The 15816-nt window shown below is 43.4% G+C and overlaps 1 protein-coding gene across 32 annotated transcripts in view; it reads right to left on the bottom strand.

The window, feature by feature from the left end:
• Positions 1-15816, bottom strand: part of CELF2 (CUGBP Elav-like family member 2) — a 633688-nt gene that overhangs the window by 99419 nt on the left and 518453 nt on the right. For all 32 annotated transcript variants that reach the window (XM_063926831.1, XM_063926832.1, XM_063926834.1 and 29 more), the window contains one exon: positions 6137-6295. In XM_063926831.1, the coding sequence (XP_063782901.1) occupies positions 6137-6295 (159 nt within the window). The remainder of the gene's footprint in view (positions 1-6136; positions 6296-15816) is intronic.

The following is a 15816-nucleotide window of genomic DNA, read 5'->3' as shown; positions in this document are numbered from 1 at the left end:
CAAGCATTAACTATGATTTGCACTAATAAACCTGAAGGCCCCTTGAGTTAAATACTAATTACTCATTAAATGTCAGTGTAGCAGAAAACTAGAAGTTAAGCATACATGTTATTCAGTTGTTCTAATCTTCTTTCATTATTACTTGGAGTACTGCAGAATAATTATCAATAGGTAGAAAATACATTTAAAACCATTTTACAAAATAAATGTATAATTTGCTCTATACATTCTAGCAGTTCGCCATGAACAGTTTATTTTAGAAACATTGATTATACCTCTCTGACCAAATTGCTAACCCTCCCCTGCACCTTCTTCGTGCTCAAATAGGTCATTAGCAATTACACATGGTCACTCATATTGGGAACGTACCAGAAATAATATAAGGAATATGGAGATGCAAGACACATCCACTGCAGAAGTGTGTGTATATTGAAAGGCGTAGGGGAAACCATGTGGTGCCATATAAATAAACGATGGTAATAATAGTAATAATAATACTGTATGTGCTAAAGTCAAAATTATATTGAGGATAACTAATTTTTCTTTACGTTTTCCAGAGGATTATAGGCACAAATGATACTCTCCGTAGCCACAAATTGCCGTGATTTTATACTTTAAATATTCTTGGAATCAACTTGAATCTCAACATTTGATAATAAAATGTCATCTAATGTTACAGATGGGATTATGAGTGGCAGGCGCCAGATACATCTTAGGGCACAATTGAGAAAAGGACGTGCAGCCAGAAACAGCTGGGTCCTTTGCACTGTGCTCCTTATATAGCACTCTCGAGCACGTTTGCTTTCCAGCACTGTCCCTTTTCTCTGAATGATTAAGAATTTTTCCAAATGGGTATCCTGGAATATGTTGGGTAAAAGAGAGGTGTGCATATAGTGTGCACCGTAATGATATTTGGATAACCTGTAAATATACATATATAAACTTACCCTTGATTAAAGGTAAACGAGCGTTGGGCAAATATCACACCATTGTCCTATGGTGGTTGGTCAGTCAGTGTTGCTCTCTCTGCAGTCCTGTGATTTTTTTATTCCATAATGATATAGTGGGAGACATAGGGGCTAATTCAGACCTGATTGGTGCTGTGTGTGTTTGCACAGCAGCGATTAGGCCTGGCCTACGCCGGCGCCGCAGTACGCCGGCGTATGCCAGACAGCCGACGGTTGTCTTTAGCTTGCGATCCCCTCTGCCTGATTGACAGGCAGAGGCGGTTGCTGGGTGGGAGGGGGTGGGATGGTGGCGTTAAGCCGCCATTTAAGAGGGTCCGGCCAATGCAGGCGTGGCCGGACCATGCCGGGGACGGGCCGCGGCAGCTGCATGACATCACACGCAGTCGCTGCAATCCGGGCAGCGATGAGTAGCTGCCTGCCAGAGCGCAGGAGCTGCGCTGGCCAGGAGCTACTCCTGAAGTACAAAAGCATCGCCGTGCGATGCTTTTGTACTTCTGCGACGGGGCAGGGACTGACATGCAGGTTAGCCCTGTGCTGGGTGTACCCCCGCATGTCAGTTTGCCTGATCGTAGCTGTGCTAAATTTAGCACAGCTACAATCAACTCTGAATCACCCCCATAATGTGGAGATTCCATGGTGCAGATCAATTTGGAACCAATACAATATTCTTTGCAGATGATATATAACCAGATGATATCAACCTCAATTGGATGTACGGTACATGCACTTTGGACATTAATTTATTAATCCAATGCCTGTCCGTATTTAGAGTGACACAAAAATAGAATTTGGTTTGATGAATATCTGATAATTGAAAACCAAAAGATTATACAGTGTGTTTTAAAAAAACACTGGTCCATTTATTGTAATAAATAATATATACAATAAAACAATTGTATACATGTTTTGCAGAACCTACGCTATCAATCCAAATTATGGTCCTAATTAAGAGATGTACAGATGAGTGCTTTTATAACGATGCTCCGTTGAGTATGCATCGCAGCATGCGTGTGTCGGGAGATCAGGTGCATGATAAAACCACAGGTGTAAGCATAAGTAGCCTGCCGCGGCATGCGCCTCTGCGCACGTATCACAGCAACATTGTATTAGGACTAGGGCTGCCATCAGAAATTGTGGGGCCCGGGACTGTCAAAACAGGCAGGGCGCTGACCCCCACTATCTTATTCTTACACAGAAAAATCTTTGCTTACTTGGATGTCTAGGGAGCAGTGTTCTGTCCTGGCACTCCACCACTACATGATGTCACACGTTGTGAAGTCACATACAGGTGGAGCGTCGTGAACCTATAAAACGATTCAGTGAATGGCTGATGTACAGGAAAATCTTTTTCTTTCTTTTTTTTTTTAAGAAGTCCTCCCTGCGTATTGGCCAGCTGTTGTTTCGCAGCCTGATGCAGCTGTCTGCGGGGCGTGGGCAATAGAACACTTGACCAGAGAGCGCTGTGACATGACTAGCCAGTCTTACCCCTCACAGCACCTAGTAACCGCAGTTGTCACTACTGGCCAAGGCTCTCATGCAAAGTCTACACCGAGCCCAGAGCTACATAACTGGCATGGGAAACAGAGCACACTTACATCCCTTCAGGTTAGCAAGTTTAGAGTGAAATACAGTATATGCAGATGGGGGATCTGTACTTTATCTGATGTGTCAATCACAGGCTGCTGCTGTAGGAAAATGAAGTGCATAGGTTGACATAGTAAGCAATACACTGACTGAGCCAGCGTGATAGTAGTCAATGGTGCTTTGTATACCTTACACAGGCCAATCCCCAGCCATTTTTAAAATCCTGGGATTCAGGATTAGAAAACGCTCAATCCCAGGATTCCCAGCATCCCGGTATTGAATTAATGGTGGCACTGGCAGGCAGCAGCAGGACCCACTGGCTGCACTCCATCCTCCTCTCATCACTCAGTCGTTATCTCTCTCCCCCCTCATCCTTCAATCCTTATATAACTCTCTCTCCACCCCCCATCAGTCCTTATCATCCCCATCAGCCCTTATATCTCTCTCTCTAGTATCACCCCCTCCGAGTACCAGCCAGGAATCAGACTCTCTCTCCTCTGCTTGTGCGCTTTGCTCTCAGCTCAACAGCTTTGTGTGAGCCTGTGATACACTACAGGCCAGAGTGGGGCTGCTCAGTGTGACCTCTGATGTCACGTCATGCACAAGCAGCGGTCAGAGCAGCCGGGCAGCATCTGAGCGAGAGCTGCAGGTGCTCAGTACTACCTGGCATAAACAAAAATAATAATTCTGCGAACACTGATCGCAAAAACCCGGAATTGGAGGCTCCAATCCTGGGATTTAAATCACACTGATTTTAGGCCAAAATCCAAGGATCCTGCTGACCCTGATCCCAAGATTGTCCACCCTAATTGCAGTCTCCTCACCAGCTGATGCTACAGTATATGCACTCACCCACCACACAAAATTCAGCATGCAATTTACATGGATATTATAATGTACTATCACCGGGTTCAGAACACGCAGGTAAGAGGAATTGACTGAGAGGGTTCCAGTTTCAATGTATTCTGCAATCGTACACTGGGAAGGGGTCAGGCAGGGCTCACCGAGACTCACGGGTGCGTCGCAGGTAACTGCAGTGATGGATTAGCGAACACTGAAGGGAGCATACAATATGTGCCCCCTATGCAGATTCTGAGGTACAGGGGTGTCCAAGGTACAGTATCTCATGGAAGCTGTCCAAATTTCCTACTATGAAGCTGGTGTGGAGGTTCGCTGTGATGTAATGTTTCTTCTGAACTGGAGACAAGTAGGTCTTCAGGGTAATACAGAGTCAGGGCAAAGTCCATACCTGTTTACCAGTGAGCAATTGGTTTCTCTCTCTCTGGGCCCAGGACATAACTCCTGTCAGTCCCTCTCTGATGGCGGCCCCAATTAGGACACATCTGCATGAAAACCTGAAGCTTTGTGTACATCTCTGATGGTGTGATGGTGGGACACCTGAGTATACACAGGACCCATTCTGTGTATGTGCAGTTTGCAGTTTAATGCCACAAAATGCAAAATCATGCACTTGGGTCTCAAAAACTTAAAGGCTATATATAGTATTAATATACTGGAAACTACTGAGGAGGCAAGGGATCTAGTAGTCACTATTTCAGATGACTTAAAGGCAAGTAAGCAATGTAACAAAGCAATGAGGAAGGCTAGGCAAATGCTTGGTTGCATTGGGAGAGGAATCAGCAGCAAAAAGAAAGAAGTAATAATGCCACTCTATAGGTCATTGGTACGGCCGCATCTAGAATACCTTGTTCAATTCTGGAGGCCATATCTTCAGAAGGATATTAATACATTAGAAACTGTACAAAGAAGGGTAACTAAAATGTATAGTTTGGAGCAGAGAAGGGAAAAGGGGGACATGATAGAAGCTTTCAAATATATCAAGGGTTTTAACAAAGTCCAGGAGGGAAACATTCTTAAAATGAAGAAAAGAATTAGAACACGAGGACATGTACTGAAACTGGAGGGTGGGAGGTTCAGGGGAAATTTGAGGAAACATTACTTCACAGAATGGGTAGTGGACAAGTGGAATAGCCTCCCATCAGAAGTGGTATAGGCTAAGACAGTAGAGCAATTTAAACATGCATGGGATAGACATAAGGATATCCTTACAAATAAATAAGGATAAAATAAGGTTTGAGGTAAAAAAAAAACGGTAAAAAAAAGAGGCAGACTAGATGGGCCAAGTGGTTGTTATCTTAATTCTATGTTTCTACGGGTCCTGCATCATTGCACACAGTGCTTCCTAAGCTGCAGCTCGATTGACAGGTTGTGCAAAGTTCCCAAAAAATGGGGGAATGTTGCCCCAATATTTTGGGAGTAGCAACGGAGCTGTGAGAGCCACGGAACTGTGAAGGTCTATCTGTGTAACTCAGATGACCAATGATCTCACAGATAATCCACTTAGATGCAGCACACAGATCCCTCATTTACTTCCTGTGGCATTAGCATATTTTCACATCACTGCTGCATCCAAGGACACAACAGCGATGTGACCCTTTATCATCTCTGAATCGGCCTATATTTTCGATATCACTCTAAATACAGATCTAATAAATGTATGGCCAAGGCCCATGTATATCCAATTGACATTACAAATCATCTGTAGAGTATATTATATTGGTTCCAAATTGATCTGCACCACAGTAGCACCACATTATGTCTCCTACCTGCCAACCTGCGGCCCACCAGCTGTTGTGAAACTACAATTCCCAGCATGCCTAGCCACAGTTTTGCTGTCAGGAAATGCTAAAACTGTAGCAGGGCATGCTGGGATGTGTAGTTTCACAACAGCTGGAGGGCCACAGGTTGGACAGGTCTGTACTAGGGTGGTCATTCTGAGTTGTTTGCTCGCTAGCAGTTTTTAGCAGCCGTGCAAATGCTATGCCGCCTCCCACTGGGAGTGTATTTCAGCTTAGCAGAAGTGCGAACGAAAGGATCGCAGAGCAGTGGCAAAGTTTTTTTGTGCAGTTTTAGAGTAGCTCAAAACCTACTCAGTGCTTGCGATGACTTCAGACTGTTCAGTTCCTGTTTTGATGTCACAAACTCTCCCTGCGTTCGCCCAGCCACGCCTGCGTTTTTCCGAACACTCCCTGAAAACGGTCAGTTGACACCCAGAAATGCCCTCTTCCTGTCAATCACTCTGCGGCCAGCAGTGCGACTGAAAAGCTTCGCTAGACCCTGTGTGAAAGTACATAGTTTGTTGTAATAGTACATTGCGCGTGTGCATTGCGCCGCATACACATGCGCAGAAGTGCCTTTTTTTTGCCTCATCACTGCACAGCGAATGAATGCAGCTAGCGATCAACTCGGAATGACCTCCTATATCATTATGGAGTAAGGAAATCACAGGACTACAGAGAGAGCAGCGCTGCTTAATCAACCACCATAGGACAATGGTGTGATTTCTGCCCAACACTTGTTTACCACCAATCAAGGGTAAGTTGATATACTTACATTTAAAGAATATTGGAAAATCATTATGGTACACACTATTGTCACAACTTTTTGCCCACATATTCCAGGATACCCATTTGGAGAAATTTTTAAACATTCACAGGAAATAGAGAGCTGTAACAAACCCTCCTATTTTATAATCTATTTTACAGGCAATAACATATACTTACTGCTAAGTACTGTGGGGTAAGCCCTCCGAGTCCAGTGAGGTTCCCCCATGTGGCAGTATTAAGCTGTTGCATTTGTTGTGCTAACTGCTGCTGTAGACGCCTCTGTTCCTTGTCTTTCTGGGTATCAGCAAACTTCACCACTATTGGTGAAGAACACCCCTAGAATGGATAGATCATAGCAACATTTAACAAAATATACAATATTCAACTCATGACTGCCACTGTTTGCATAATTGTCCTTTTTACTTACTGATTCCGTATGACTACATTTAACCAATCAGTTTGCAGTGGCTTTGCAGGTTATCTAATAGAAATAGTATGCATGCTAAATGTTATATACAAAACTAAGTTATATTATAACAATTTTGCAATCTTAAATTATTATTTATTAACAGTTTATAGATTTAATAATAAGTTATCAGCAATGCAAGCTGCATGTTAAGTCGGTGTGGACTCAGAATATCAAAGTATCCCATTGAAATAATATAAATGTTTTATGCCATAAAAGCCTACCTGTGTTTCTTTCATGTCAAATTTATTAAAATGCTAGAAATCGGAGGCTAACTTTACTTACTCTTTAAGCTCAGGTCTCAACAACTGAATAAAGCCATTGGAAAATTGAGAATGGTTGGAGCCCAAGCACAGTACACATATGAAAGGTAATTTATGACATTGAAAACATTTAACTCATGCAAAAAAAATATATATATATTTGTTTTTGAAAAGTATAAGAGAAAATGAATACAAATGTTCATTCAGCCCATCAGGTGCAATTCAATAATAGTTTTTTTTCTTCACCCCCACAGATTATGAGGGTGAATTAGGTAAATACCACTTGCAAAGTCAGCAAATATACTTTTAAGCTAATATTTCTGACTTGCCAAATGACACGTTGGGGTCTATTTACTAAGCCTTGGATGGAGATAGAGTGGTCGGAGATAAAGTTCCAACCAATCAGCTCATAGCTGTCATTTTTCAAAGCCAGCCTGTGACATGGCAGTTAGGAGCTGATTGGCTAATACTTTATCTCCATCCACTTTATCTCCATCCAAGGCTTAGTAAATAGACCCCATTGTTACATACATAATTGGAGGTAAATAAGAAATCCAATTGTATAAGTAAATGATCTGCTGTGAATTTCTATTCTATGAAATTCAGCAATTATGTAGCACAATCGGTTATAAAAGAGGTTTATCTTATGGTCTAATAATAGACAGATGGGGCTTATCTAAGAAGAAACAAAATAAATAATTGTAAATATATGAAATTGAAATACAATGCAGGTTGGCTTGATATCTTGACTGCGACCTGACATTTCATTTCTGGAATTTCCTTTTCAATACAATGCATAAAAACAATTTCTTCATTGTATGCCCATCTTATTCATCCTTCTGCGCCTCCTCCATATTTCACAAGTTTGTGAATTTCAAAAGCAGAAGCCATTATCAAAATTGTAATGATATGAGAAAGTGTTTTTTGTTGCTGAATGAAATATGTTTAGCAGAAATGAGAAATAGAAGAGCCATACCTAGCAGATGCTTTAGATCTGAAAAGCATGTTATTATTACGCTATATTTATATCTTGCTAGGGATTACTAGCTAGGGCACACTTTTGATGCAAAAAAAGAAAAAAATAATTAAACATTGTGGGGTCTGATAAAAGTAGAGTTATAGTCTTGGGCAACGCCTGAGCTGGGGAGAAACCTTTTGAATGCAATAATATAACACCTTGACTCTCCATGATCTAGTCATGAAATTGAATTTAGTATACAGCTGTGTCCACATGCACCTATTCTCATATCAGGACTGTTTGGAGTGGCACGGACATTGGGGATTATTCTGACCTGAACGCTCGCTGCAGTTCTTCGCAGCGCAGCGTTCAGGTCAGAACTGTGCATGCGCCGGCGCCGCAGTCCACGGCGCATGGCTGACAGCCGATGGCTGTTGTTGCCTAGCAATCGCCTCTGCCTAATTGACAGGCAGAGGCGGTTGCTAGGCGAGAGGGAGCGGCATGGCGGCGTTTGGCCGCTGTTTTGTCGGTGTGGTCTGGCCAATGCAGGCGTGGCTGGACCATGCGGGGGAACACCCACTGTGAGCTGGGCAGTGACGAGTAGCTGCCCGGCAGCAGGAGCTGCGTTGGCTGGGAGTTTCTCTACAAGTACAAAAGCATCGCCGCTGTGCAATGCTTTTGTACTTGTGCGGGTGGGCCGGACTGACATGCATAGCGAACTAGCCCTGTGCTGGGTGTCCTCCCGCATGTCAGGGAAGATGATCGAAGCTGTGCCGCGGAGCAGCAGCCAATGGATAACAGCTGCGGCGAGCCAATCAGAGCATGCCATGCAATAGCTGCTTCACTCCCGTATTTGACGTCAGACGCCGCTGGAGGGACGAAGAAAGGAGACACCATGGAGGAGAGGAAGAGGAAGCATGGTGGCCGGAGCTGGAAGAAGATGCCAGACGATGCGCTCCAGTTGCCGTGGAAGAGTCCAGAAGACTATGGGAATGCCTGCAGTGGTGGGAAGGAAAAGAGCCCAGTGAAGCTCCCCACCATGAGGTAGGCCCTTCTAAGAGCCTACATCTTTCCTCCCTAAGCCACAAAGGACAAGGCAGTAGGTGAGCACTAGGCCTGTGGCCATAATAGATGGCACTAGGCCCTAATAGCTGAAGTGTCCCCCCATTAGGTATATAAGGTGACTCTGGGCATTAGGCCCAGGTCACCCAACTGACACCATGCTAGGCATGCGCTAGGCCCGTGGGTAATTGTCAGGCCTCAGACCTGTGTACATGTAGGGGGCACTAGGCCCAACTTGTATGTGTCCCAGGTGAATAGGGTGACTGTGGGCACTAGGCCCAGGTCACTGTAAAGTGACGCAGGCAGGCAGGCTAAAAGCCCGAGCAGCCTAATATGTAAAAGGGGACTCTTCCTGCCATAATGTGTAAAAGGGAGCTCTGTATGCTGTAATGTGTAAAAGGGAGCTCTACCTGACCTACTGTGTAAAAGGGGACTCTACCTGGGGTAATGGGTAAAAGGAGGATGAACCTGGCGTAATGTGTGATAGGGGCTCTACTTGGACTAATGTGTAAAATGGGGTTCTACCTGGCATAATGTGTGACCGGGGCTCTACATGGCATAATATGTGACCGGGACTCTACCTGGCATAATGTATGACTGAGGCTCTACCTGGCATAATGTGTAAAAGGGGCTCTACCTGGTGTAATCTGTGTAAGTGGCACTACTGTGTGGTGTCATTTGAATGGAGACTACTGCACAGCGTAATATGAATAGGTATTATTTTGTGGTTACGCCCCTTTCCCCATGAAGCCAGGCCCATATTTTTTTATGCATGGCATGGGACAGCATGACTAATATGAGGTGCAGTCTAATGGCCATGAGAGGAAGCAGTGGGCTACCTGCTCTGGTGGGAAATTACAATGCAACAGAGAACATTTACACTTGGAAGGTTTTGTTACCTTACTTATTGATGCAATGGGTCCTCTCCAGATTTAGCAATGGGAACTGACTATGGTGGTAATTCATACCTGATCGCTGGGCAAATTTTTTTTGCTGCCCTGAGATCAGATAGTCGCCGCCTGCAGGGGAGGATTAAATCGCTGTGCAAGTGTGTGTTCGGAAGTGTAGCAGAGCTGCACAAACTGATTTTGTGCAGTCTCTGCGCAGCCCAGGACTTACTCAGCTGCGGCGATTGTTTCCTGCTGATCGGGGACAGATTTGACATCAGACTCCTTCCCTTCAAATGCTTGGATATGCCTGTGTTTTTCCGGACACTCCCTGAAAACGGTCAGTTGACACCCACAAACGCCCTCTTCATGTCAATCTCCTTGTGAACGCCCGCGCAAATGGATCCTTCGCACAATCCCGTCGTTGACCGGCGATCCCCGTTGCTGTGTTCCATCACACCTGCGCATTGCGGTGCATACGCATGTGCAGTTCAGATCTGAAAGCACGCTGTGTGAAAATACACAGCAGCGATCAGGTTTGAATTACCCCCTATATACTGTTCTGCCCCTTTTCAGTTCTCCAAGGGCACTATTCTCTCTATACTTGTTTGTGTAAGTATATATATATATATATATTTATATATAAATGTAGAAAACAAATTCAGAGGGCGCACAATAATACAAAATTAAAACAATGAAGTATCCAATTAAAATTAGAAACCAACCAGCAACCAAATACATAGAAATTCATTAAAATGTATTAAAAAACATGATAAATGGACAAATATAAACCCCTACGAGACTGGTATTTTCTGGGGCTTGTTGTCCTTAAGAAGAGAATTAATCTATGTTCTCTTCTCTTCTTAAGGACAACAAGCCCCAGAAAATACCAGTCTCGTAGGGGTTTATATTTGTCCATTTGTCATGTTTTTTTAATAAATTTTAATGCATTTCTATGTATTTGGTTGCTGGTTGGTTTCTAATTTTAATTGGATACTTCATTGTTTTAATTTTGTATTATTGTGCGCTCTCTGAATTTGTTTTCTACGTGTTTCTTGAACCCTGTTCTAGCAGAAGGGTTATTCTAGAGGTGCAGCCCTAACTTAGCGCAGGATAAGGGTATATCGATCTTTTATATATATATATATATATATATATACACACACACAATCCTCTGTGTGGTCCGGCACTCACCGCTCCCGGCAGGTTACTGGCTCCGGTGCCCTCCTTAGAGGTTATTGCTACCTCAATATATACGGAGAAGAAAGGCGGCACTCGGAGACTGGCGAATTTGGTGAAACAAACTGTTAAGTGTTTTAATCACATCTACGTTTCGGGTGACGTACCCCCTTCCTCAGGACAAACCAAACACAAGTGCAAACAGTGTGAGAATGACATTAAATACCTTACCATACCAAAAGACGCCAACCCCCGTCGTGGCGACGCCAGCCGGAGCTCCGGACCCCGCACTTCCGGACGCGTCTCACTGTCTAACCAGGAAGTGTCGTCGTCCCGCCCCCGGACGTCATCCCGTGACGGCTGTGGACGTGCACACGTTCTGTAACCATGGAAACAATAGAAACAGCCTTAGTTGATAATCCACTACAAAAACATAGAATAGACATACATAAATACTTCACAACATTGCTATGTGTAGCAGTGCAACTCACTGATAGTGATAATCATTAAAAAACAAGTGACCATTAAAAATTAATCCATAAGACACATTCGGGTGTTAACCCTTATGTGATGTGTGAACATAACAAATGCACCCTCACACTCATAAAAATGCAACATAGTGTTAAAATATAATGTTATAAATATTCAAAGTGTGTAAAATTTACTGTGAGACACCGCTCTCTATACTGTCAGTGACACATCTTTTCAGCAGCTAGGTACTATACTAACATCTCTAATGAACTACGGTTCAATAATATTTATCTCTATTTCTACATTAAATAGTGTAAAAAATAGTGTAAAAATCCAAAACTAGAAGTAGCATACCTAAGACACTAGTATGTGGACATGAGATAATTTTCTGCAATAACATTTGAAGAAGAAGTTATTTCATAAAAAGCAGCTTAAACCTAGATTTTCGTTAAGACCCCTAGGGTGAATAGTATCAAGCCTGTGGATCCACCGCGATTCAAGTTGTAGCAATTTTTTAGGTCTATTGCCTCCACGCTGCGATAATGGGACCTGGTCCACGATTTTATAACGCAGCGAGGTGAGGCTGTGTCTATTCTGCGCGAAATGCCGTGCGACCGGTTGTTCACTAGTGCCAGAATGGAGAGCTGCCCTGATGGCCGACCTACGCTGGGCCATTCTTTCTTTAAATTGGCATTGGGTCTTGCCAATGTAGTACAGACTGCAAGGACATACCAGTACATATACTACAAAGGTCGAGCTGCAGGTGAGAGGCCATCTTATTGGAAACTTCTTACCAGTGTGTGGGTGTAATATGTAGTCACCTGTCTGCATATAGCTGCAGGTGGTACACCCCAGGCATCAGTAACATCTCGGTCTACGGGTAAGAAAATGTGTACCTGTTGAGGGGTTATTAAAAGTTGTCACATCACTCTTAACTAATAAATCCCTTAAGTTTGCACTTCTAGTGTAGCAGGGCATAATTTTACTATTGCGTAAAGATGGTAAATTTGAATCGGAAGTGACCATAGGCCACATCTGTCGAACCTTTTTACATGTACTCATGCTTGCTGTGTTAAATTCGTTAACCCATGGTAATCTTGCAGTCTTAGATTTGGGAGGGTTGCCCTGCAATAGTTCCTCTCTGGTTTTCACAGATGCTTTAGACCTGGCTGATTTCAGGAGATCACGGGGATACCCCCTCTCTAAAAATTTGTTGGTCATAATGTCCAACTGTATCTCCCGTTCTTCCATTTCACTGGTAGTTCTACACACCCTCAAATACTGTGAATATGGTAATCCTTTAACGGTAGCTGGTGGATGGAAACGGTCATGCCTCAACAATGTGTTGCGGTCTGTGGGTTTGCTATAAAGCGAAGTCTGGATCCTACCCTCTTTGACCATGATCTTGATATCTAGGAAACAAATCTCACATGTACTGGTGGTGAGGGTTAATTTAACCGGACTAGGTGAGGTATTATATTCCTTAATTAATGTGGTGAGAGGGTCCAGTGCTCCCTCCCAAAACAACAGTAGGTCATCTATGTATCTGTAATACAAGCTGATCTGACCTGTAATAACTGGGTCCTCAAAAAATAGCTGCCTCTCTACCTCCCACATGTATGCATTGGCTAGAGACGGGGCCACAGCGGACCCCATCGCACACCCAGTTTCCTGTATGTAATATTTACCATTGAAAAGGAAATAATTATGTGTGAGAGTGAACATCAGTAGTTGAAGAGAAAAATATCTATATCAGGGCCCTCATATAGATCATTGTGCGTAATCAGTCGCTTTACCACTGCGACACCCGCCTTGTGCGGAATGCACGTATATAAGCTGGTGACGTCTAAAGTTGCCAAAACCAAATTACTAGACACCCGCTCAATGGTCATTAACTTTTTTATTAACATGGTAGAATCTTTCAAATGTGTAAATGTTGCCTGGATGCAAGGTTGAAGAAAAGCATCCAGAAAAATGGAAATCGATTCGCAGAGAGAACCCTGGCTGATATAATCGGCCGGACAGGGGGGCTCCTTGCATCTTTATGAATTTTAGGTATTACGTAGAATATCGGGACTACCGGATATGGATTAATTAATTTAGTGTACACATCAGGGGTAATTTGTCCATCTTTTTTAGCATCCATCAGGATGGAATCCAATTTAGCTTTAAAACTACTAGGGGGATCACCCTCTAAGGGACTGTAGGTATGTCTGTCTGATAACAGGCGGTCACACTCCATGATGTAATTCGTGGTGTCCTGGACTACAATAGCCCCCCTTTGTCCGCTCCCCGAATTATAATGTCCTTTCTATCCTGGAGGGACTTCAGGGCCAGGTTCTCTTCTTTAGTCAAATTTTTGTAGACTTGTGGAGGGGGGATATCCTGTAAAGAGTCCATCATTCTTGTAAAAGTCCTTATAGAGGCATTGTTTGATATAGGATCAAATTTGGAACTCGGTCCCAGTTTTCTGATCTGAGGCTTCAACTGGCAGACGTTGGTATTCTCAGGATGTTTCCCAAAATGCTCACGTAATTTGAGTGTTCTATTAAATTTATATGTCTCTATTTTCCAGCCAAACTTATTCGTCAAATTGGTTGGTATGTATGAAAGACCATTATTCAAAACTGCTGTCTCAGCTGAAGAGAGGGGAGTGGAGGACAGATTGAAAATCAGGTCCGTTTCGACCTTGGTGTCCTCCCTCTTCGTCTGCCTCCTCGACTGCCCGCCCCTTCTGGTGGGTTTTTTCTCTTGCCAGATGCGATGTCCCGGGTAGTAACCCCTAAAGGGGCACCTTGTGCAAATGCAGCTGTGTCAGAGTGCAGTGTATCATCCGTTTCGCTGGCTGATGTACTGTATTGTTGCCTGAATGGTCTGCGCCGGTGAAATCCCACTGGGCGACCCTTCTCTGGATTGGTGGAATTGTTGGTAAGCCAGGTGTATACCTGGTGCTGTTCATAATCAGACTGCACTTTGCGCAGTTTTTCTTTTTTATATTTTACCAGATCTAATCTGTATGCATCCACCTGTGATTTTAATTTATCAAGCCAATTGGTCGTCTTATCGTCAGTCAGGGTCTGAGATGTTGTTCCTCAAATTTCTGTAATTTTTCTCTGGTCAAATTGACCTCTTTAGTGGATTCCTCTATTACGAGCAACATGAGGTCCATTGCACATTTATTTAACACTGATATCCAACGCTTACAAAATGTGGCGTTATGGCGCCCAATTGTAGGGGTATTCTGGACCCGGAATCCTCGTGGGATTTGCTTATTCCTAAAATAGTCGGACAAGGTCCTGCCATGATAAATGAAATCTATTTCACGTTTTTTTAATTTGTACATTTCACGAAATAAATCCTCATTAGCTGGTGTAGTGCTGTCGTCAAACACAGATTCCTTCACCAGGATGTTCTCTGCCTCTATATCCAAGAAACTTAAAGTTTCATGGTTCTCACATTGTAATATGTAGGACAGGGCATCACCTGGGTCCGGATCTGAAGTAGCCATGCTGTATACTTACTGCTGGAAAGTGCTTAGTGCAGTCACAGAGAGCAGTGAATAGTGTCAAAGTGACCAGGTGCTGTGCAATGCTGTGCTGTGCAACGTGTCAAAATCCCAGTGCTGCTGGGTTGGCTGTACTCCTGAGATGCCAAGATGGGTGGAAAAGTAATGGAGGTGCCTTGACCTATGTGGGTCCACTGGTCAATCTACGGTGGACCCCATATATCCAATTCTCTGTGTGGTCCGGCACTCACCACTCCCCTCTCTTCAGCTGAGACAGCAGTTTTGAATAAGGGTCTTTCATACATACCAACCAATTTGCCGAATAAGTTTGTCTGGAAAATAGAGACATATAAATTTAATAGAACACTCAAATTACATGAGCATTTTGGGAAACATCCTGAGAATACTAACGTCTGCCAGTTGAAGCCTCAGATCAGAAAACTGGGACCGAGTTCCAAATTTGATCCTATATCAAACAATGCCTCTATAAGGACTTTTACAAGAATGATGGACTCTTTACAGGATATCCCCCTCCACAAGTCTACAAAAATTTGACTAAAGAAGAGAACCTGGCCCTGAAGTCCCTCCGGGATAGAAAGGACATTATAATTCGGGGAGCGGACAAAGGGGGGGCTATTGTAGTCCAGGACACCACGAATTACATCATGGAGTGTGACCGCCTGTTATCAGACAGACATACCTACAGTCCCTTAGAGGATGATCCCACTAGTAGTTTTAAAGCTGAATTGGATTCCATCCTGATGGATGCTAAAAAAGATGGACTAATTACCCCTGATGTGTACACTAAATTAATTAATCCATATCCGGTAGTCCCGATATTCTACGCAATACCTAAAATTCATAAAGATGCAAGGAGCCTCCCTGGCCGGCCGATTATATCAGCCAGGGGTTCTCTCTGCGAATCGATTTCCATTTTTCTGGATGCTTTTCTTCAACCTTGCATCCAGGCAACATTTACACATTTGAAAGATTCTACCATGTTATTGAAAAAGTTAATGACCATTGAGCGGGTGTCTAGTAATTTGATTTTGGCAACTTTAGACGT

The sequence above is a fragment of the Pseudophryne corroboree genome, chromosome 6 (genome assembly GCF_028390025.1).
Source record: "Pseudophryne corroboree isolate aPseCor3 chromosome 6, aPseCor3.hap2, whole genome shotgun sequence".
In the NCBI taxonomy this organism is placed as follows: Eukaryota; Metazoa; Chordata; class Amphibia; order Anura; family Myobatrachidae; genus Pseudophryne; species Pseudophryne corroboree.
This window is presented reverse-complemented; position numbering and strand designations above follow the sequence as displayed.